The sequence below is a fragment of the Larus michahellis genome, chromosome 5 (genome assembly GCF_964199755.1).
Source record: "Larus michahellis chromosome 5, bLarMic1.1, whole genome shotgun sequence".
NCBI classification, from domain to species: Eukaryota; Metazoa; Chordata; class Aves; order Charadriiformes; family Laridae; genus Larus; species Larus michahellis.
This window is the reverse complement of record NC_133900.1, coordinates 64,178,504-64,204,070: the sequence shown is the minus strand read 5'-3', so window position 1 is coordinate 64,204,070 and position 25,567 is coordinate 64,178,504. Positions and strand designations below refer to the sequence as shown.

The 25,567-nt window shown below is 37.3% G+C and overlaps 1 protein-coding gene across 11 annotated transcripts in view; it reads left to right on the top strand.

Annotated features, from left to right (window-relative positions):
* The window catches only part of KCNIP4 (potassium voltage-gated channel interacting protein 4), a 452,377-nt gene that overhangs the window by 382,303 nt on the left and 44,507 nt on the right, over positions 1 to 25,567 (top strand). For 10 of the 11 annotated variants that reach the window (XM_074587704.1, XM_074587705.1, XM_074587701.1 and 7 more), the window contains one exon: positions 18,884 to 19,008. In XM_074587704.1, the coding sequence (XP_074443805.1) occupies positions 18,884 to 19,008 (125 nt within the window). Of the gene's footprint in view, positions 1 to 13,249; positions 13,352 to 18,883; positions 19,009 to 25,567 lie in introns of all 11 variants that reach the window. The other variant, XM_074587698.1, reaches the window with a different exon arrangement.

The following is a 25,567-nucleotide window of genomic DNA, read 5'->3' as shown; positions in this document are numbered from 1 at the left end:
GGAGGTGGTGGATTCACCATCTCTGGAGGTGTTTAAAAAAAGGGTAGATGGGGCACTTAGGGACATGGTTTAGAAGTGGCTTTTGTCAGGGTAGGTTAAAGGTTGGACTCGATGATCTTAAAGGTCCCTTCCAACCTCAACAATTCTATGATTCTATGATTCTACTCTATCTATAGTACAGTTCCTGTGCTTTCGTTTGCCAAACCATTGCTTTCTCTTTTAACTCATTTATAAATAAGTATGTCATCCATTTTATTTCATTTACATAGATCAATAATATCTGTTATTTTATCAGTTTCTGTTTTGGGTGACAAAGGGGAAAAGCATGAGAACCTTTGTATAACTGATTTGGATTTGGATTGGGAAGTATTTGCTTATGTGCTTTTACCACACTTTTACACTAGAATTGGCATTCAAGTATTCTGTGCTCTACAGTAATAGTAATTAACCATAGTTTGATGACTGTAAGTACAGAACACCAAAGAAAATGGCTTATAATCATGTATTAATCTTCTTGACTGTGGATTTTGTTCAACAGTACTAAGGATTTGTTCCATTGAGTTAAAATCACACCATATTCTATGTAAAATAAGACCTACAATTAACTATTTATTATATTCAGGTATTTCTTGGAGTTAAATTCCACAAGCGAAAAGGACTGCAAATTGAACAGGTTACTGTTACTCATATTTTGCTTCCATAGTTTTAAAGAGCAATCAAGAGGTTTTCTCTGCCAAGCTATTAGGCATCTAGTTAACTTCTTAGAAACAAATTACTTTTTATTTTTGTGCATGAACAGCTAAGTACACAATAAAAAATGGAGTACTACTTCTTCTGCTTGGATTTACTTTAGACCAGAAAAATTGAGTGCTTTATTCAAACATAAAGTGAGAATTATATGTCAAGGGCTGTATAAAATTTTCTTTTAATTTGGTCCTTTTTAAGAAATTAGTACAGGTTTGCATATCTACTTATAATATTTATTTCTTTGTGTATTAATTGGAAAGTGTATTATTAAAATTTTAAAAATAAATAAATATATGTAGTCATTCTGGATTTTTGAGTACTTCTATGAGAATTTCTATAACTACATATATTTATCCAAATATAAATATGGTTATATCTCTATCTGCTTATCTGATTTTAAACTAAGCAACAAAAACCATTTAATTTCGCAGATAGCTTTTTAGACCATAAGGCTCCTGTCTCTAGCAGCTGACATAAGACAGCTGTGCTATTTGGGTTTGTGCATGCATGTGTAAGAATCCATAGTGAGTTTTGTTACTTCTCTACTTTATTGTGTCTGCCTTATTTCTGTTGTGTGAGAGTTATTGTCAAGTCTCTATATTTCATACTTTAAAGAGTTAACTGTGTCTGAAGTCACACGTTGTGAGCACTGTGAAGAAATAATGTGAAATTACTGCTTTCTTTAAAATATGGCTTCTTAGTGTTCCACTGGGAAACAAAGAATTTGAAGGAGTCTTGTGGAACTCAAAAGGAATTTCAGTTTATCCTTGGCAACAGTTTCCAGCTGTGCCCAAGATGGCTGAGATCCATGTGTGAATGGGCTATCGGAAGAGAAGAGAGCAGCGTGAGGACAATTGCCAAACTATAATAATAAAAAAGCCCAAGGTATTTTATTTAATTGCAGTCAATAGTGGAAGCGGTCTGGAAAAGAAAACTAGGGAAAAAGAACCCTATCAGAGCCTTCTGGAAAAGAAAATAGCAAGTGGATTTGCTTCAGTTTAGGCCTGCTAAAAAACAGTGCCCAGTAGGATGATCTATTGAAGTATGGCAAGAGTGTGGTTTGTCAAGATCCCGGAGGAATCTCGCTGAACTGAACAGATTTTCCCTGGCAAGATCTCCCAAATCAAGAATCCTTGCTCTAACGGGACTTTGCAAATACTTTTTTTTATTAGTGATAGGACGTTTGGTGCAGGGTGTTTTCTACGGGAAGCTTGCTTCTTGTTTCTTCTTGTGTGCTAGCATTACAATACCCAGTGATCTTCCTACCTACTCTCTCCCTCCCACATTTATTCCCTCGTAAATTGACGTTTCTTTGGTTGATCCTTTTAACACAAGCTGGTATGTGTTATCACACATGGTTACTTTACTCTGGTTTAGCTGAAAAATTTGAACAATAAATGGAAAAACATTTACTAACAGGGAATGAAAAAGACATAGGGATTTTATGTATAGCAAATAAGTTGCAAATAAGTTGTATAGCAAATAAGTTGTAGGTATCGTGCTAACATAAATCAATGTCTTTGTCCTCCCACACAAAGTGGGGCCAAAGCGACCAGTAGATAGATGAGGAGCCACTGATAAAAGCAGAAATAAAAGACAAATAAAATACAAAGTAATGGATGCTTTAAATGCCTGTATTCATGCCATTCACAGCTCTCCACATTTCTAAGTAAAAATTCAGTCTAGTTGTAGCTCAGTGCACAAATAGAAAATTTAACGGGATGGCTATAGAAGAACATGGTCCACTTCTCATTTCCTTGTGAAGGCAGTGATATGAGTAGAAAGACTGAAAGTCTTGGCTAGAAATTCAGAGAACTGGGTAATGAAAAGCTGAGATCACCAAGGGAACAAAGGAAGACATCAACCTTATAATAAGATAGCTAGTCTAATGAATTATATATAGTTCAACTGTGGAGAGTTTCCACAAGGCAAGAAGGGAATATTGCTGCTGGAGGACAGACATGGGGAGGGAAGTTTGAGATGTTCATCCAGGCTACAGAACAGAAAGCAATAAGTTTATGTCAGGGCGATACATTTATGTCAAGGCAAGAAAATTATCTTAGCAGCTAATTTTGAAAAGACTGCAGGAAATACTCACTAAAACTAGGAATGTGATAAATGCTCAACAAGTGAGAAAAGTGAGGTTCTAAAGAGAAATGGAAGCTGCAGGCAAAAGAGAAGAAATTGAGCACTAGCAACTGAAAAGCCCTGCAACTGCAGAAAACTGCATGTTTTAATAGTTACAAAATCAGGACCATGTAATCAAACATCCCCACCTGTTGCAGCAGTTTATTTCTTTTATCTTGCAGCCTGAATTGCCCCAGGGAAGACTTGTAATCAGCATCAGCACGCTGTGGTCAGTGTTTGTGTGTGTGCCTGTGTGTGCAAGTGTTGATTCACAGAGAAAAGCATGTTTAAAAAGCTATCCAAAAAAAAAAGGTTTAAACTCTTGCTCAGTAAGTGACATTTCTTTTATTTTTCAGTGTTATTCCTTCCTTAGGTCCTGCGCAACAGTTAGCAAAACATGAGGACGGAAAGCCAGTGATCAGTTGAAACTTTTTTCCTAATGTTTTTGTGTAAAGGTTTCCAAGTTTATAAGTCAGATTTCATATCTCCTTGTTCAAACAACTAATTTTATGAGGATTTTTAGACAGTGAAAACAAAAGGACTTTGCTCCACTTGTCCTGATAATGCTCTGTGACTTAACCAGCATTTAAATGTTAATTCATAGAAAAACGAACAGAATTAGATTTTTGGATTTTTTTTTTTTTGCATACCTATTGCACATGTTAGATAAATCTCATTCTTATGACAGTGTATAATCTTCTAACATTTTTCAGGCTGTTGTTAGTTAATAGTTTCATAGTTTTGCTACACATGATAACCTTCAGCTGAAATAGAATAGATGTCTTTCAGAACAGTCATGAACAAAGCTGACGATAAATGCAATTTCAAATCTCAGAAAGTAGCTTGGAATACCTCACCTTCTTTATTTTGCAAGGATTAGTAGGCAAACATTTTTGGTCTTCCTTCAGTACTGAATAAGACTCTGCACCTTCCCCCCAGCTCTGTGATGTAGGAAATGAGATCATGGTTCAGCATTAAGTGAACTTTGGCAGCAGTGTAGGCCTAAGAAGATCCCACTTTCCCAGGTTAACCATCCATTCTCATCCCACACGATTACATCACTGTCCCAGGCACGCAGACAACATTATTTGCAGAGATGTGCTGTCAGCTGCTTCAGGATAGAGAACCAGGTTTGCAGAAGAAAGGGATGTTCTTAAGCAGTGAGATGCTGTGATGGGAATCGGTGTCAGGGAAGACAGGACTAGTCAGGGACCCTCAGCTCATGAAATTCCAGTCTGCCATTGAATCACAGTTTTACTAAGAGGAAGACATTTTGCATTTTTTTTGTGCGTTGCACTTTGTAAATTATTTAAGCATTATTTCAAAATGGTGCAAATGCATCCTAGTATTTTAGGCATTTGTAAATATGTGACTCCTGAATTTTAATAAGCCTTTAAACTGCACATGAAATTTTTATCAGCTAAGTTCCTATATTCAGCGCTGCCAAGGAGAATTTGTTGCTTCATAGTGGCTTCTTTACTTATGACTTTCAGAACACTAGTGAAAAATTGACAGTATTGGAACAGTGCTATCCAGATCATTAATTCTTACATCTGAGATTAATTATAGTCACAATGCAATTGTAGTCAAGATGGACTAGAAGATTGAGTAGAAGTTCTGCATTTGGGCACAGGATCATGTTTGTGTAACAGATTACACACCAGTCCTTACAGAGGATGGGATTCACAAGAGTGTATTTGTTACTTCTGGGCAGCCTAATGGCAAATCTGTCACACTTACCCAGCCTCTAAAATTCATCATGTGCACATACTAGGTATTTTTAGTTAATTTAGTGCTTGTTAAGAATGTCATCTGGTGTGTGATTAGAAGTGATTTTCAAGCTGAAACTCTACACACAGTTGCAAAAGCTACGAGTAGCTGCATCATTCTTAAGGAAACCAGAAGACTCAAAATAAAACACTGCTCTTACTACTTTTTAGTAGGAATACTGCGCTGCATATTTAGTATTACTAAATATGTATATTTAGACATTTATAATAACTCAGCTCTGTAGCAAGGAAATGAAAATACAAACATCATATTTTATGCTCGTTTTTAAGGCTAGCTGACCAACAGGAAGGACTCATACTATATCTTCTATTTCTTCTTTATAATATTTTTTTTTATTTTTTTATGATTTCTTTAAATCTCATTGCAAAAGAGAAAAGTGCATCCTTCATTAGTTTCTTTTGCACCTTTCTCTATTGTTCAAAATTGTTATTTTTATGGAAACAGAATACAGATCATCAATGGAGAATAAAGCAGTTTATTTCAAGACAGGCAACTTAGCATCTGAAAGCTATCAGTGTTTAAGAAAGGCTTGGTGGCATCTCTACAAAGGTGGTGTAATGTCACTATCACCCTGAATCAAAATGGGCTTTATACAAGCCACCAAAATTTGAAGAAAAACGTTAGCAATCCAAGTATGGAATATGAAACAAGCTACAGACAAGTCCTACTGAACTCTGTGGAAAATTTGCTGTTGACTTTGACAGTGGGCTTGGAAGTGACCTAATCCTGAATGATCTAGGTCAGAGCTGACTCACTTGGGGCTAGTTCAGCAGAATTGAGAAGCGTGTGCTAGTTTTGTTTCACTGTTTTGTGAAAGTTCTCTGAGCTTGCAATGAGACATGTCTCCTAAGAACTAAATTCGTATAAAGCATTTAAAAAACGCATTACAGTGACAGCCTAGAGCACTGCAGGTTAATTATTTCCACTCAGAATAATTGGATAATAGTATGAACACTATGAAGGTATACTCCACAAATTATTCATTAAAAGTATCTCTTTCTGGTCTTCTCTAACTTTCCTAATGAGTATGAAAAGACTTTTTGCTACAAAGTACAGAGATGCTTTTTAAGGGACGTTATAAGTGGCCTCCATCTCCAGCATCTTAGGGCCTGGGGATTCTTCCTCCTGGCTGCTGGAGCCCAGCCCAGCGTGCCAGGGGGTCTCCAGCCCAGGCCAAGGGATGTGGCTGCTGCTTTTCCATTTGCATGTTCAACCAGCCTGTATCCCAGGCCCCTCTTACCTACCCCACAGGTCTCCAACTCGCTGGCTTTTCCACTTAGTGCTCCCTCCAAACACTTATACACTCACACACTCGTCCCTCGGGCACCGTGTTCTTGTGTGTCCACCCAAATTGCAGCAGAGACCCTCTCCCTGCCTGATACCCCTGCTCAGTCACAGGGTCACCTGCTGTGGTCCCACTGCAGCTGCTGGTGCTGAGCCCCTCGCTCACACTGGACCCCACAATAGCTGCTTTTCAGGGGACACACCAGTCCCACCCCACTGGCTGGATCTGAGATTCCCACCCACTCCAGTGGGTGGCACAGAGACCCCACTGGCCCCAGGAGATGACACCACAGGCCAGGGACATTTGCACCCTCAATCTGACTCCGGCTGCTGGCCCTTTGGCAAATGTGAGCATATCTGAGTCCAGCATTGTGCATGTTCACATACACCATGCACACAGTTTAGATAAGAAGCTAAATATGGAGGTAATAAATACTTGAAAGGTCTCTCACCGTTTTTAATATCTCCCTATTTACTTTTTTATTCTAATTCTTAACTCCTTTTTAACATTTTTACTTTTATTCCCTCTATCCTTTCTCTGTTGAACCCCCCTTCTTCATTCTAGCTCATCTTGTATCTCCCATTTGATTCCTTTCCATCACCTGTCACTCACTTTTGATAGACTCATCTTTTTGTCTTCAATTGCTCTCTCCAGTCTTTTTACAACGGCATTTTTCTGTCTCTGCTTTCATATTCCTCAGCACAGGCACTGCATATCACTATTTTTCAGTTCTCCAGTTAGAAATTATCCTTGCTTTTGATTGAAGCATCTGTTGGTTTTCTTCCTTTATGAAACTCAGTGAATCTCCACTAAACCAGATAAACTCAGTTTGTTATCACTATTTAATCAAAATTGATTCAAACTCTTCAGGAGGTTTTCTTTACAGGTCGCGCTGCCATGCCTGCCATGCTGGGCCTCCCAGCCCCGTAAGCGAAGGAGCGCTCGGAGGGTCTCTCACTCCTGGTCACTGCTGCCAGCCCTTGAGGTTCTTCACTGACCAGGGACACTGCCAGTGAGATGTCCAGATGAGTCTGCTAAGTGTTAGGGCCCATTTCACTGCTACGGCAGTATCCACCTTGCTTAGGCTGTGATAAAACACACTTGTTCTTCAGTCTTTGTATCCATAAGCCATATGGAAGATGTTGAGTTCCTCAGCATCACATGCTTTCATCTGCCAATCTGTTTTTGTTGTACCAAATTTCTTGTGAATAGACATAGACAGTGTCTTTTCCTAAGTTGAGTGTCCTTCCTGAATAGGAAATAAAGCATTCTCGAGCAACATAAAGATTTTCTTTGGCCCAGAGTGTATATTTGCTCCTTGTTTCTTTGAGAGAAGCTGTCATTCCATTAAAGCTATACAAACATGTTTGAATCAAAGCCCAATGTAAAATAAAATAGTTCTTTTATCTCTTTTGTTTCCTACTTACACACTGGGTTTTAAGTGTGTTTGAAAATGTTGCGTACAAAAGCTGTTAGCTGTGAAGTTCTGTAGTTCAGCATTTTTATTCCAATCCTAAAATCCTTTTGAGCAATACTAAATTAGGAATTTCATTAAGAATAACACACAACATGCTACTATGCTCAGGATAGTAAAAGATCCTGACTTAAAACTATTGTACTGGACAGATGAGGTTTTTTGTTTGGTTGGGTTTTTTTAATTTCTCTGCACCATCTACTACACTCTTCTTCAAATATTATTTTCCTTTCGTCTGGTCTCTCCTCTGACTTAAAAGCCCATTCCTCCTAATCTCCTCCTTAGACCTCCACAAGGCAACTAACTTTCTGTTGCTGTCATTTATTGTGTGATAATTTGTATATATTACAGTTAGTTAAAAAAATCTATACCATTCTCATAAACAACAGAAGGGAAAAAATGAGGGAAGCTGCATAGTTCAGAAACTGCAATCAAACACATCCGGTTCATTGTGCGTTCTCTCGTATTCTCACAAGTGAGGTTTTTCTAAAGAAAGCAAGTAATCTGGTATAAATATGTCTCCTGTCACAGGGGACCAGCTTAGTTTTACCCATGCTCTGGCAGTGCACGTGCAAGTGTGTAAAGTGGTATTGAATGAACGAAGTGGTATTGAAAAACTAGCACATTTTCAAGCTTTGCACTGAAGAAAATCTATGCAATTTTCAGTGTTTATGCTCTGGCAGATGTTTATAATAGTTTTAGATAATTTTTGCATTAAACATTTGTATGGAAACCGTTCATGACATAAGCATTTTTTCAGGTTGAAAAGCTGCATATATGTCATAGGAAGGTGTGGTCTGAATAATAAAGCTGTAATTGTGAAATTTAATGAAGACGCTAAGGACGAAAGTGTGGCCATTTCTCTGTTTTATATTTTTTATAATTTGACACTTCTCTGCTCTTTTTCTTGTCTCTTGTGACATTAGGTTTTTTTTCCTCTCTTCTTTCATCCTTTGCCATTTGCCAGTCCCCAACTGTAGTTAGCGTTTTTGACTTCAATCCATGCTAAAGTACTTTTTGGCCTCCAGACTTCCCAATTGATCCTGACCTCTAGTTTGTTCATAGAGAAGTGTAACTACCAAGCTCCTAATCTGGGTCTGCCATTGGGAGGCTGATTTAAAACAGTACATAGAAGGGAATTTAAAGGGAAGAAGAGCAATCTCACTCTTGAATGTGTGTTTCAAAGTAGTCCTTAAAATGCTTCCATCAATTTTTTCAACTCAATACCTTGATGGCTTCTCCTTAGAGCAGTTCTGATGTGGTTTATAGGGCTTTAAAAGTCCATGAAGCTGATAGGTATATTTTCTGATGAAAACCAGAGAGTTAGGGGCTGTAGAGGAAGAATCACTAAAACACATATGTACAGACAAATGAGATTGGCATGAATGTTTTCCTGGCTTGGCAAAAAATGCTGATGATATGTAGAGTAGCCGACTGACAACTCACACAATTCCTCAGCAGGTTTTCCCAAAGAACTGAGGCTGAGACTTATAAATATTTATGTTATACGTAATTTTGTTTCATTCCCAGACTCACTATACAGAAGGAACACGTACTTTCATTTGGCTCTCTTCCACAAGTCCTGAACTGTGAATATGAAATCTGCACTTCATTTTGTCGCGCTTGCCTCTCCATCTGTGCTGAACCATTAACAGTTTAGTGGGGCTGCCAGCCCTGAAGGCCCAGGGAGAAATTCCATCAAACAGCTGAAACTGAGCTTAAACCATTATGCCAAGAAAGCACATTCATGCATTTCTTTTTTTGGTTTTCAGAATCTTTGTCACTTCCTACCAAAATTTTAGATTTAGCAAAATGACCTATGCAGCTTGGCTTTCAGGTCTTATACTAACCCCCTTCCAAAAAGATCCCATTCATAACTCATACAACGTAGGCATTTTCCCCGTTTTCATGGGAAGACTTAAAATCCTGTAAGTGAACAAAATCCAAATTCCAGCACTACTGGGATCTTGGCTGTTATGCCAAGGCTTTGGATGTGGCCAGTGGATTTTAATACTACTGAGTAAAAAGTGGAGCGAGACTTAAACAGTGGGAGCTCATCTGCTGTCTTTGCCAAATAAAGGAGTGAGGCTTTGAGAAAGAAAACAGTAAACAAAAATAAAAAACAATAGAGGGAAAAAGAGTGGGAATAAAAGGTAGTTTTACAGGTGACTTTTCTCTTTCATGGACAGGGAAGGAAGAATTTGTTGGGAGAATTGTTACTAGTTTTTAAACTTCCTACTAAATAGGATGATTACCTGGCCAAAAAGCTCTTTTAAGTACTCAGATGAGTGTGCTTTCTAGGTTAACGTGTATCACCCAAATCCCATTATAAAAAGTCCGCAATGAGGCGGGAGGCAAGGCAAGATTTTTATGTTTATTTGAACAGAGGGCGTCTGCTGCAGGCTGGAAAGGTGGGTAAAATTTGAGGGGCAAAGGCAGCTACAGCAGAGTCCATCTGGTGCAGCTGGTGGGGATGTGAGACAATCTGATTTATCTGCTACACCAGCGAAAAAGTGGCCTGCCTGCCCTCGCTTTCATGCTGACTACAAAGAATTTGCAAAGAAAAAAATCACACTTTGAAAGAGAGATATTTTGCCTCTAAAAACTACAAAAATCCCTTGGCTTGATAGTTTTTCCTGGGGTAGTCTCACCTGTCTCTGTAACAACAGGGCAAAATGTAATATGTACTGTCTTTCTAAAGCAGGGATCATACCTCTGAAAAAAGTAAATATGTAAAGAGTTAAGATAGTCTAGGTATAGATGCATATGTTTAGGAATGTATGGTCATTTATAAATCACTTATAATTTATAAATAATAATTTTTATATTCTAATGCATCCTTTTTTTCTTATCTTTTAACGTCTTTTATGAATATATTAATTCTTTATTTAATGAGAAAAAAAATTGTGCTTCTTTGTGTATTTTTATCATAACAAGCAGTGTCAGATCTACATCAGCCTGTCAACATTGTGATATTGGAGTGACTAGGTCACACACATGACAATGATCTGCATGCTTTTGGCCAAATATGATTTTTAAAAGTAGCAATTCAGAAAACACTTGTACTGACCATGTGTGTGCATGGTACTCTCCATATTCAACTTTTATTAATAAAATTGTAGTGATACAATTCTCTAGTTTAAATATCTGTAAATCAGAGGTTTAAGCCATTGGTGCATTTATCAGTTGCAACGGCAGATATAAATCATGCGAAATAGCAGTCACTCCTAAAGGATGTCAGGTATGCCCGGTATCTATATGCAGCACATATATCAGCACAGCAGTACCTAGATATGAGAATATGTAAGCCATGCTCCGGTTACAGAGTGTTCTGTGAAACATGAGCACCTCTTGGGACAATCACCCACAATTACAGGTGGTGTCATACTGAGATGAGTTCTAGGACACTCCCACAGTGAATTCTGGGGAAAAGTGTGTCTCAGAATTTAATTTTCCTTGCAGAGGAATGAATTACCAAACCCAAAAGCAAGCAGCACCAGTTAACTAACCTGAATTTGAAGAATCTTCACACTTAGCCCAGAGGAGTTTGTGACTGATTGGTTTAGGGATAACAGCTATGAACTCTCTAGTTAACCAATTATTAAAAAAAATAATAATAATCAAGAACAGTTTGGAGAATTCATCTTCTTCTGAAAATCTGTTTACAGGATAAGAATTACTATTATTTTTTTCTATAACTTCCAAGGAACCAGCATCAGTGCATCATTATCAGTGTGTTGGTTCATTTTATTTTTGACCTTGATCATACCACTGCAAAGCCCGCATTGAATTCCATGAGTGTTTGTGCGAGCATAAAAGTGGCAAAATTGTTTGCTGACTCAAGGCTTTCTGCTTCAAACCCTTTGGAAATAATACGTCCCTTTAGGTTTTGAAAAGCACTCTATACATCCTCGGTAATTGCATAGGTTGTGGACCTATGTAACTGTGTAAGTAATACATGGACAGAAAACCTTTGCAAACCTTAACTCAAATTAACAAGGTAGAAGTAGATATCTCTAGATCATGTCTATGCTGGAAGAATATCTAATAAAGAAAAAAATATTTAAGATAAACAAATTTCCTCTGTGTTCAGATACCTGCAGTACAGGCATAGTGTGGTACTGCAGACACTGCCAGCTGAGACCACAAGGTATCCATTTAAAAGCTGTTTTTGTAGTCAAACTAAAAGTATAGAGTTTAAGATATCCCTCAGATCACCCATCAGATTTTATGCATTTATCTGCACAGTGATTCTGAGTAGTTGAGCTGATGGTTAAGTGCTGCAGGTAATAAGTGTCTTCATTCTTATTATTTGTACTAAAAGGTTTTGACATTTCCGGAGATGGTCGTTTAGGTCCATCTGACCTTGTGCTGAAACTGGATTGTTTCATCTGTTTGCCAGAGCTGCTGTTCTCACAGAGGCAGAATTCACCTGGTAATAGTTGGTTGATTTTTTTTAAGGCTGTGGTTGAGTCTTTCCTGGTTTCCCCCATTTCTTTAATTTCATTTCCTTCAGTGTTTTAGTTGAGAAATATTTTTTATTTCAATGTTTAGCTGAGAAATATTTTTTCTATCCGTTAGAAAGTTTAATATCCTTAAAGCCTTCTCACTTGCTCCTTTTGTTCCCAAATACAGGGACGTACTTTCTCAAGACTGCCTACAGGCTCCGCTTAGTGTTACAGGTGGGAGGTTCCCACTCTGTCTGGTTTGGTGACAGAGACTATTCTACATCATGTCACTAAAAGCAGTATTCAGCACAAGTGCAGTGGCAGGGATAACCCAGGATTGTCCTGGTGACTGTGCCGCTAGCACAGGAACCGTCAGTTGTGTCTTTCATTTCTTGTCCCATCTGTTTTGCATTCTTCTTGTTGTGGCAAGAGCCATCTCAGAGCAGTGTTTGTGTTGGAGTGCATGCGGTCGAGAAGGAAAGTGCTGGAGCTGCATAATGTCCAAACCGAGCTCTGCCTTTCTCAGGAACATAAGTCATTTACTCAACTGTTTTATAGATGTTAAGTCTGTCATTTGCAACAAATATCCATCCAGGAGGTGCTTGCTTATGTCACCCATTTTGTGTAAAATTGTTAGTTAGACCTCACAGACAGTAACTCTGGTACTTTCCTTCACAGTAAGTAAGGGTAATGCTGTTCACCCGCTTTATGGCACAATAGCATTAACTATTGAACCATGTCAGTACTTAAAGATGAAAATATAAATAATACTTATTTTTAGATACATGTAGAATGTCAAATATTAAAGAAAAGGGAGACTGGCTGCACAACGTGGTTGATATTTTAATATTCAGAAAAGGCAAAAGTACCAGGTTGGTTATTGCTGAATGAATTATATGGGAAAACTCAGCCGTGGAACTAGAAGACTGCCAGAAAGGACAACAAAAGATATCTTTGAGATTTTATTTGGTTTTGGTTTTGTTTTCTGTATTAAACTTCAAATCAAATAGACTTAAAAGTCTTTAAAATATTTTAGCATTAAAATTTTCACAAACACTCGTACCTTGTGTTGTTTCAAATACATAATCTGATACCTCTGTGTTAGGTGTTTTATAGTGGATTGTAAGAACTTAAGTGGGTTATAAGAACTTTTTAAGAGATGCACACATAAAAAAAAAAATCCCCTTTATTGGAAAGTTACAAAGACAAACCAATTTTGTTGTCCTCTTCAAAAATTCTGGTTGCCCTTTGCGATTCAGGATGGCTGCCATCTGTTTGGCCTTTCCCATCAGTATTCTGCTATAATGATGAGCTCTGCAGCATGTACAGAAATTGTTTTCAAGCCTATGTTAACAGAACTGATAATATATTTTTTAGGTTTCCTCTACGCTCAGAACAGTACCAAACGCAGCATTAAAGAGCGACTTATGAAGCTCTTGCCCTGCTCGGCTGCCAAAACGACATCTCCTGTTACTCAAAGCAAGTTTTATTTTTCATTTGATTTTTTTTTTAGGTTTGCATGCATCACAGTTTATACTTCCATTGACTGCTCATTTGAGACACAAGATACCTGCTGAAGTAATGGTATGCTCTATTGAGGTTTAAAATCAGGTGATGAACAGATTTATGGGCTGCTAACAGATTTGTCTGTGCAGAGCAGGATGGCAAGATACCAGTGCCAGGGTCTGCTGCATAGGAGCTGCTGGGTTGGCACTTACGCTCCACAAGCTATCTGAGAAGTGATTCACTGGTTAATTAAGATCCTGCTCTCAATGTATTTGAGAAGTGGTATCTTTTTGTGTACATGTGTGCACGTGTCCCTGTGTGCTTGCTATGCACAGGATAGTATCTGCAATACTGGTCTGGGAGTAAAGGCATGGCTCTACAGGTTTTGACTATGTAACATCGAACTATGTAGGGAACAAGACCTAAGGTATAGAATCATAGAATTGGAAGGGACTTTTAAAGTTCATCTAGTCCAACTCCCTGGCAATTAGCAGGGACATTTTCCACTAGATCAGGTTGCTCAGAGCCCCATCCAACCTGACCTTGAATGTTTCCAGGGATGGGGCACCTACTACCTCTCCGGGCAACCTGGTCCAGTGTTTTACCACCCAAATTGTAATAAATTTATTCCTTCAATCTAGGCTGAATCTGCTCTCTTTTAGTTTAAAACCATATTAACCCTTATCCTATCACAACAGGCCCTGCTAAAAAGTTTGTCCCCATCTTTCCTGTGGGCCCTCTTCAAGTACTGAAAGGCCGCAGTAAGGTCTCCCCGGATAAGTGTCTGAAAGAAAAATAAAAATTAGATTGAAAACAAAGTATAGGAATGTAGAACTAAAGGAAAAGCACACTGATACTACCTTCAATGTCTTGATATGCTGTGAGGAAACAAAATCTGTCCAGGGTAGCTAACAGATAAAAATAAGGGAGGGAGGGAGAGAAATCCATACATAGATACCTCCATACATGCATATATTTACACCTAGATAGAGATAACTGATACTGGCTACTATGCTACTACTGGCTACTATAACTGATTTTAAAATATCCCTGTGGACCCAATTCAGTCTAGATTAATTTGGTTTAATTCTAGGCACTAATCTGAACACCTAAAATTACAAGCTGAGTGGTCCCCATGCTTCCTGTATAGTTTTCTGGTAAAGCGTATCAATCAATCTAAGGTAGAAAAATGTCTCCAAGAGCACTTCCTTGTTTCAGTGATTATGGGACAACCCGAGGCAACTTGGCTACAAACACAGGCCCCAATTAAGTCTCTGGACTTCAGTGGTATGGATCTAGGCTTTCTTTTTGCTACCCCGCTTCACTGTTTTTCATATGCTCCCCTATAGAGAAGACTGTGATGCTTGCTTTCCTTTCTAACTAATTGAGATCTCAAAGACGAAAAGCACTAAAGATGTGGATGCGCAGGGACTTTTTCATGGTGGCTTCAGCTGATGTGTTTTACTTGAAAATAGGGAGGTTTGAAAATGTCACGTACTGTCATGACACCTGCTGGTAATTCATTATGGAGAACTCGCTTTCAGCTACGTGCCCTAAGTAACATAGCCTTAGACTATAAAAGGAATCATAGAATCATGGAATCACAGAAAGGTTTGAATTGAAAGAGACTTTTCAAGATCATCTAGTCCAACCCCCCTGCCATGGGCAGGGGCATGTTTCACTAGATCAGGTTGCTCGAAGCCCCATCCAGCCTGGCCTTGCACAGTTCCAATGATGGGGTATCAAATAGAGAAAGGAAACAGAATGGAAGATATAAAAGGTTTGATCTGTTGGTTTGAAGTTGGTTGGAGAGCAACACATCCTTATTCCTTTCACACTTCTATGCGAGCTTTTTGTCTGCATAGGTAAAAAAAATATTTAGAGTTGATCTTAATAACCTTCAATGTGGAAAAACTTGTATTTTCTTGATGAAAGTGTTTTATAAACTGAAAGAGAAGTCAAAACTTGCATTAAATATTTCACATTTGAGAATCAAGTAGTAAAAATAGATGCATTCAGCATTTTTCTCTGTACGCTCATCAATAATAGAATGCTATATTAAGTAAGAATTTTATATTAAATGAAAATATTATATTAAATAAGAATATCATTGTAGACACCCATTGTTATTATCCCATTTTGACATAATCTGCTATTTGATTCCTGCTAGTATGAAAGAAGCAGCATTGTAGTGTACTAGGAGCGAAGCCAGCACTACCTACAATAGTAACCACATGATGTGAATTTCTTAGAAATTTTAATGGGCATATTTTTAGAAAAAGTAATTTGTTGAAATATACACAGCCTGAATTTGCACTTCTGTCCGTAACTTCTATCAATATGTGCAGAAAAAGCTTACTTGAATAAATAAAATCTTATTCCAGCATTCCCATTCAACAAAGCACATCAAAGAATGCTTTTTCTTATTTGTGTGCTTTAATCTAGTAAACCTAAACTTAAATCCATTCTTCCTTAGCTAAATTTTTAAATGCATGTGCTGAACTACACTCAGGAATGATTTTGGAAAATAAAAGAAAATAAAAATTTCCAAATAATTATTTGGAAAATAAATAAAAGTTATTAAACAGATAGGGGAGATATAATTTGGGGTTTTTGCAGGCAAATGCCTGTGCACAATTTTTACAGATAAGAATTAAGCCCTAATTTTGGACATGTTTCTCCAACTGCCATTATTTGAAAAGTATGTCTGCTTTTTGCATTACTTTTACCATTTTGTTCTTTAATGAATATTTAAAGGTTCAAAGCATAGCTCCTGTGGCAAATACAGTAAAAAAATGTCCTTACTGTTTAGCTGGAATAAAATCAGTAGTAATATTTTGTTTAATATATTAATGATTGAATGAACTTTTTTGTGGTTTTCAGTTGACATATGTTAGCCTTTTATGGGGGAAAAAAAAAAAACCTTAAATTTCTTAGACTGGAGAAACTAGAGAACTGAAATAACTAATTTTTCATTAAGGCCATAGTAATCATTAATGTCTAGAAATAGATATATTTTCACGCATTTTTAAAAGTATAATTTTTTTTTTCCAGCCTGGATAATGCTAAATGTAAGTGTGAAGAAAAAAATTAAAAACCTGCAAGTGACTCATGAATGCTATAGTATTTTAATCATCAAAGTTGTCACATTATGAGGAAGTTTATGGTGATCTTATTTTGGGATTATTTATATCTGTAGAAACTACAGAAATAGAGCGTGAGAAGACATACACTGAAACTTTTCATTAACTGAAAGACAACATAAGCACACTGCAGTCTTCTACATTCTCACCAAATCATTAAAACACAATGAAAATGTGTATTACTAAGGATATACCAAATATTGTGCTCAGAATCACTTTGTCTGGCTTTTATCTCTATCCTCACATTTATTACGTGTATTCATTTAGCTTCTAGAACAGCTTGTAGATGTCTCTCTAGGTAGCCAGATGTTTCACAAATGGATGCTTAGAGAGCTCATTTCCAGTTAAGTCCCTTTCTGTCTAAACAACAGCCCGTTTAAAACCCATATAACTCCTGGCATATAAAACACAAGTGACTTTTCAGCAATATCTATTCTCAGGTTGACTATTTTGTCAATTTAGTGTAAGCACCTAGTGTTGACTTGCAGTTCACAACAAAACATTCAGCTGCATATCTACAGCATGACATTGTCAGAGGGACTTTAGCAACTATATAAAGAATAGAAAAGATAAATCTCTTAAAACATGATGGAATGGTTTTAAAAACCTTGAAAAATAAACTCTGGATGTTCTTATGCAGAATTAGAATGGGACTCAAGAACTCAACACCTAATTCAAGGAACTAGATTAGGAAGCCATCTTCTTAAATCTGGACCAGCTTTATTCCAGTTTCAAGACTTCCCCTTTGCACCTCCGCATGTTACAAACTGTTCTTTTTAAGAAGAGAACTGAAATGTTCTTATAATCCTGTGAGTTCAGATACTGACCCTTTCAAACTATTATCAAACATCAACATAATAATGTCAATGTAAAGTTGCGGCAGTTGGGTTTTTTGTCAATAGCATTTAGATTGCAAGTTTTCACAAATATGGTAGTGGTCTATGAGCCATCTGAGATAACCTATAAAGAAAAAAATGAAAGAGAAACGCGTTATAGCTTGTCCATAAGCCAACACACAATGGACATTCTGAGATAAGACTATGGGTGACACTGAAACCATCTTCCTGAGATGAGAGACAAGAGCAACATCTCTTTGACAGGAGAAAAGACAAGGCCTTTTTTTTTTTTTGTGAAGATTTATTTTGTGAAGATTTATTCAAATAGTTTGTATATTTTGATTATATCTATTTAAAGGTTGTTCATCATATAGCTGCACTATATCTCTTGATGCCAGATTTCTCCCAAGCAGCTGAAAGTTACTATTACTGCATTGTAGCAGAACAAAAATATGTGAAGATGTAAGCATAATACGATTTTAATGGAGTGTTCTAATACTCTGCTCTTACGAAAATTGAACTGAATGAAACTTTATTTTAAGAATGCAGATCCCACACTCTGATGAAATAAAATATATATCTTCAGCATTGTAAACATTATGTGTGTTTGTTTTCTCTCAAGTTACATTTCTATAGTTGGTATAAATCTTAAGCCAGGATAAGGCAGTGATTTGATTAAATTAGCCTGGAGTACTACATAAACTATGTTTAATGCTGCTAGTACTTAAAAACAGATGCACACATTCATATTTTTGATTAGGTAAACAGCTGGCACCCCATATAAAAAATTCATACTGTAAGTTTCTTTAGCTGCTTTATTTGAACTTTCACATTTAAAAATCTACCTGGAAAAAAATGCATTGCTATATCACATTATTTTAGGGATGGACTCAGCTGTAAGCCTTGAATGTGTATATCCACACTCTTATTCACCTAATTATGAGGTCACTAAAATACTCATGTTCCCCACTTACGCTGCTCACCGTGAATAATCATGTTACCCTGAGGGATTTGTTGTATGGCACTCAAAGTAAGGTGTACTGTTGAATATGCAGCATAAATCTCACACTTTCCAAAGCACAACTTCTTGGTAAAAGGAGGACACTGAGAATCTCAGACTGTTACAGTGAATTCACATCCAGTAACTAATCAAGGGAAAATTTCTGGTATTCTGGAGTCACTGAAGTTTTATAAAATCTGTCATAGAAACAGAAAGTCATTCTGAATGTGTCATGCATGCCCTTGCAGAATGTTGGCTTTGCAGTTTATTGCTATTTGTACTGATGTGATAACATCCAGACTGCTGGATCATCACTGCTGTTCCACGTTCAGTGCAGCTACTGAAGCAGACAGATACCCTTTCCCTATGAGTTCAAAAGGAACATGCCATTTGCCTTTAAAGCTGCAAAAGCTGTTTTTTAAAAGGATGTTATTTAACTTACTTTCTTTTTTTCTGCAAGGGTTAGATATTTCTATATCCTATGTTTCTTGGTGAGCTTTACTTCTCTGTCTCTTGTATTCTGCAGACACTGTAGAAGATGAAATGGAAATGGCCACAGTACGACATAGACCTGAAGCTCTTGAACTGCTGGAAGCACAGAGCAAATTCACAAAGAAGGAACTTCAGATCTTATATAGAGGTTTCAAGAATGTAAGCACTTCCTTTTTTAATTTATCATCTATTTACAGGATAGGCCACTGCAATTCCAGCATTATAAGAATGACTGGCAATGAAGCTCGTGGGATTCAGTAGCTAAATACTGCATGTCTGGTCAGGTGAGGAAGCAGTCATTCTGCAACAACTGGGCTGTTTAATGACCAAAAGATGCAGACGAATTACAAAGCATCCAGAAGAGAATAATTATAACTTAGTACAGTAGGACTTTGTTCAAGGACAGATTGAAAATTGTATTGGAGTTGTTTGTTGAAAGATGAAATAATGGGAGAGAACGTAAGTCCTGGAGAATTTGGTCAGTGAGAAGGAAGATTTTGATTTTTGCGTTCACAATAGCTATCACAAGAAGTAACTGGCACAGATTGCACTAGAGGAATTTTTCATCAGGTGGACAGCAGTAGATGACTTCTTCAGTCCTTCCTAGCTCCTCCAGTATATACACTTGTCAGATCCCTTTACTGGGAGTCATTATTTGTGATTTTTTTTTGCTGATATATGTACTCTATTGGCAATGTTTAAAGTTGGCAGGGATCCCCACGTGCATGAGTGCAGACTGCCTCTTTTTCTAGTGTGTAGTTGATACTATATGCCACTAACATTGGATAGAAAATACTTGATATTAAAAAAAACTTGAATAATAGCAATTGCTTGTAAATCGTGAGTGTCTAATGTTAATCTAGGTACTCAGTTGTGAGTAGTGCAACTATGCAGGTGATAAGTCTCCTGCTGAGCTGGAGGTAAAGATAAATTTAATTACATTTATCACCTTTTATTTAGCTTTTGTTTCACCCTTACAAAAGGGCCTTCTTCTTGCCCTTAGCATTTACCACTCAAGTGATATTGTGTAACAAAGTATAATAATGCTAAAAGCACAATGAAGATCAGCTATGGAATCAGAGAGAATATTTTCAATAGCTTGTACAAAAAGACGTCTTACATCTTGCAGAATTCGTAGATATCATGTATTTTGTCATGAAAGCAAGCCATGCAAATGGATATTTTAGAACTACATTATTATTGAAAGCCTACAATGCTACGAAGTAAAATAGAGTCACTTAATGTGTCCTGTCAATATATCATCCTTAGTTCCAGAAGGTATATAATCTTGGCATGTTAGTGATTAGCAGTGATTGCTCTTAAAAGCTCTTCATTTCCTCAGGGTACCAGAGAACATTCCCCTGCTAATGACAGTATTCCCTAAGTATTGCGAATCATGAACTAATGTCCCTAATTATCTAAGGCAAAAAGGTACAAAGTATAGTGGATAACATAAGCCTTCTGTCTGTTTCTCTAAGAATAATTATTTTTAGAGTATCAGAGATTAAGGACCTTGATGATTCTCTGCATAAAATGAGGTATGGAAAAAGAGAATAGGTTATAAGAAAGTCTTTTAATTGATTATAGCTTTACCATTTTTCAAAAAGAGGAATTCCAGCTCTTCGTATGCTTTTGTGTTCTAAGATATAAGTTCTACTTACATCAAAGGAGTGTCAGTGGTAATACATTGTAATAAATCTTTATTCAGGTGTTTCATTTCCTTATAAGGACATGATAATTCAAGACGTGTTTATAAGTATCTTCGACTATTTAGAGCTAATGAGCGTGAGCTTCAGGGTTTTTTTTATATTTAATATAATTGCAAAATTATCAATTACTTTCCAAAATGCTGTAAAGCATGCCTAGCACTGGTGACTGTTATAAAAATAAATCAGTTTAAAGCCGTAGTCTTTAGCCCAAGCATTAGGCTTCAGAAATGAAGGATTTTAATAAGTTCAGTTGAGTTGGGATTTGTTTTGTTTCTTGTATTTATCAGTTTCTACTGTGAAATGCTCTACAGCTCTATGAGCAGCATGGCTGTGTGGATCAGTTCATCTTTCCTGTCACATGTCTAGCTTTTAACAAATATAGTTTGAGCGGCTTTGGAGGGTACTGATGCAGGATGGCATTAAAGGGCCTCCCATGGTCTGCGCTCAGCTGGTCTCCCCCTGACAGTGCTCAATCATCCACTTCTGTCTGCCACAGGCCACCTCCCTTCTCGCTCCCCTTCTTTCTGATGCAGCTCAACATTCTCCTGCCAATTTCTCCACCCCTGTGTGCTTCATGTGTGTGCTTCATGCACCAATATATATACTGGGGGCCATCCAGCTGGGAAGCAGCTTTGAAGAAAAGGACCTGGGATTCCCAGGGGACATGAAGTTGAACGTAAGCCAGCAATGTGCCCTGTGACAATGGTGGAAAGTGATATCCTGGGCTGCATTAGGCAAAGTATTGCCAGCAAGCAAGGGAGGTGATTCTTCCCCTCTACTCAGCACTGGTGAGGCCACACCTGGAGTGCTGTGTCCAGTTCTGGGCTCCCCAGTACAGGAGAGACGTGGGCATACTGGAGAAAGTCCAATGAAGAGTCAAAAAAGATGACTAAAGGGACTGGACCATCTCTCCTATGAGGAAAGGCTGAGAGAGCTCAAACCAATCAGCTTGGAAAAGAGAAGGCTCTGGGGAGACCTTATTGCAGCCTTTCAGTACTTAATTAAGAAAGATGAGGACCAACTCAGAGATTAAGGACCTATTGCAGGGCCTGTTGCCGTAGGAAAGGGGTAATGACTTTAAGCTAAAAGAGGGAAGATTCAGACTAGATACAAGGAAGAATTTTTTTATGATGAGGGTGGTTAAACAGTGGCACAGGTTGCCCAGAGAGGTGGAAGATGCCCCATCCCTGGAAACATTCCAGGTCAGGTTGGACAGGGCTCTGAGCAACCTGGTCGAGTTGAAGATGCCCCTGCTCATTGTAGGCGGGGTTGGACCTTTAAAGGTCCCTTCTGACCCAAACTATTCTATGATTCCATAATTCTATGAAAACTTGTACAGATCTTATCTCTGTGCTTTATGCTTTTCACCTGATGTTTGCTTCTTTTACTATCTCTTCAACAGTTTAACTGTATAAAGCGAGATATGTTAAGGCATGAATTTAAGGTGCAGTAGCTCTGCTGCTATTATACTCCTATTAGACTAAATTTACAACGTCCCACACCATCAACCTTGCACTGTGCACGGGCAGGAGCTCAAAAGAGCTGTAGTACAGACTGTTGTCCTAAAGGCAATATAGCTGGTATCAGCTGGCATAGTCACTACATGTGATCTGGTTAATCCATCAGAATTATGCCCTATATGTGGATTTTAGCTGTATTTGTATCACCAATGAACTATAGAAAAACTATTGCTATGTGATCCCTTGATATTTGGAATCAACATGCAGTAGTTAAGCTAGTTCAACCATATCAGTTAAACTAGTTACTGCTAGTCTAGGAGTGAATGTTGGTTTCAGGCACCATTTTGCCATCTATAAATCCACAGATTGCCTATTACTTTATAGAAGGAACAGACAGCAACTCTATCCTTATATAGAGCCTAAAAAAATGCAAGATTTTCAATACTTAAACTGTAATACTACCAGAAGATATAGTATCTGTACTACTGCAAATATTAATAAACTTAATGAAGACAAAACTTTAAGCTTTAGGCAGGACAAGATTCTATACCTACTATGGTGATAGTAGATATAAGTTCAAAACTGACATTTCTTTCTGAAGAACTTGGGTATCTCTATATTATAATAATTCCTGAGGTGTGTCAGAAAGCAATGAGTAAGCAAAGTGGAATTTATTTCTATATATTTTCAACAACATTTCTGTTATGCACATTTTTCCCTCTCTCATTATGCAAGTGTGGTAGGAAGAATAGGTCCCAGACATGATAAAGAAAAAACAATTGATGAAACAGAAGAAAAGCAGTACTCAGCCCCTTTACCTCAGTATCCTGTTTTCAAGAATGAACAGATAAGGGAAAGAATATAACAATAAAGTAAATTTAGTGATAGTTCCCCTAACATACTGTTCTCTCATCTTGCACTCTGCTACTGAAATACTTCCTGTGCTGAAAGTTGTAACTGTGTCTTTGTATTTTACATACTTTAGCCAAAGTTTCTTCCATAAACTGTGATAATTATTTTTTTAATCTACCAGGGTATTTTGACATCTGCAACATAATGTGGGAAATTACCTCCATACCTAGTTATGCCTTCTGTGAAAAAGAATTCATTTCTGTGTCAAACTTGCTGCATTTTATTTTAATAAGGTATCTATAGTATTTCTGCTATGAGAAAATGAGTAACCATTACCATTACTTTGCCAAGATATTCACAGTTTTACACAGTTCCTACTTAGTCCCTTCTTTTCCTAACTGAAAAGGTTTTGTCTATATAATCTCAGTCCCGCCAGATGATTTCCCTGAATCCTGTCTAGTTCTAGGATGTCTGTTCTGAGATAGGGATGACCAGAACTTCTCACAGTTTACGTCCAGTTATTTATTATTTATGACTTCAAATTACTTACGTATAGTTCTGACGGACTTCAAATGAGAAAGAAGCAAGTACTCCTGTATTGCTGTAGTGTTTTTGATTACAAAGGTTGATTTATTTTGTGGTTTTTGCTTATACAAAAATAAGAAGGTAAACCTTTAAAGATATTTTCATCAATGTGATTTTCCAGCGTAGGCAAGTTACACGCCAAATCCAGCAAAAAGTAATTCAAGCAGAATGATCATAGGGTCTCAGGTAGCATTGCTGTGTGTATGTACACACCTGAAAGTTTCAAGAGAGTCTCAGATCACACTGTAGTATAGCTGATACTCTAGGAAACAAGAAGTAGGGGATAACTGCAGGAAAGGCCCAAAGAGTATTGAAATGCCTATCTTGGCAATGGCTGTTTTGGTAGTAGTCAAGGTCAACATTTAAAATACAAGAGGAGATACAGTAAAGCAAACATAAGGAGGAGGGGCAAGTACCTTCAGATGACCTAACAGCTATTACAAGGAAAAGCACCAAGGCAGAACTTATGCCTATATTCAGTAATTCAGTCATTTTAAAGCTTCTATACTATCCTTGACAAATGAGCTTAACGGAAGTCATAAGTCCTCCCCAGGCTCAAATGGTTGTCCCCAGCACTCTGGTTTTACAGTGTTCCTGTGCTCTTCTTGATGAATTGTTGCTCAGCTGCCATCACAGTGGGACCTCTCCATTTTGTATTTGGCTTCCTGTCATCCCATTTCTTGTAAATTGAAATTGTGATTGCTGCAGTCATTAACCTTTCAAACCAATGGCTCTGTGGCAGGCCTAGTACAAGTGGTACTTCACAATAAATTGCACAGACTATCAAGCATGCACTCAACATGTGGTCTTTCTTTCTCTTTTGTCCATTGATAGGTCTCTCACAGTTTTAAAAATGTCCCTGAGCTATGGCGCGTTTCCATTTTTAAAATACTTAGATAATGCTTTTGCTGCACAAAAGATGCTCCTGTGCTAAACCTAAATGTTAATGTTCTTTTAATTTTGGTTGATTATTCTCATCAAAAATTCTGTCAAACTCTGTGTTGGGAAACTGCTAGACTTTCCCTGAAAACTGAAAGGATTTTTGATGAACATTGATCTTACCCAGCTGTATATCAGAGAAAGTGTAAATTGAAGTCATGCATGCATAAAAATGTCCCTGGATACATTCTGTAGCTTTAAATAGGCAGCTCCATACTTGTGACACTTATTGGGAAAACAACATTTCTAAGATACCTTTCTTCCCTATTGCTGTTAGCAAATGAGACAAACAATGACAGTAAGATAATAACCCTGATAATGTTGCAGCTCAAAGATAGGTTCCCCCATCACACTACCCATCCATGTAAGAATACGTTTGTGCATAACTCAAACTATGCTAATTTATTCAAAGATTTTTCCATTTCAATTATGGTTTGATGGAAGCATTGTATTACTCTATGTTGCCTTTGTGAGTCTCACAGAAAGTTTAATGAAAGCTCGTTTTATAGGTTATAAAGTTCATTTATTGATTGTCTAGAGAATTCGAGTTTTGCATGATAAAATACAACTATTCTCATTGTCATTTTCTGGAAAATTCCTTCCTTTTGTTTGTTCTGTTAATCTCTTACAGAAAGTGAGGAGAAAGTGCTTGTTTTATCTAATTAAGTATATTTCCAATCTAATGAGTAGGAAATAAAACCATACAGCTCGTGTCATGTGAGTTTATCTGTCTAAGGTATATCTACCTACCCAACTATAAGAAAATTCATAGGATATTTTTGATTTTTTGAGTGACTAAATGACCTCCAGAGGTCTCTTCCAGTGAAGAGTTCCATCAGTTTGTGATCTCAACTTCCCACATTCAGATCAGACAAGTAATTTAATAAACAAGACTAGCTAATAGTTTGAAACTAATTGCTGTTTCTGTGTTGTGTACATCATCCCAATCCCCTCCAAACCTCAATACACTTACAGTGTGAATTTTCACATTCTTAGCTGTAAAATGTGTCCAGAAATAAATGAAATCTGCATAAATACTTACTGTGGAAATTCAGGTTGTTGTTTGATATAGCTTTGCGTCTAGGTAATGTTGGCACTCTCACACTAAAAAAGAATTTGCTATCACTGAGGCATAGACTCTTATGTCATCATTAGCATTAGCTGACGAGGAAG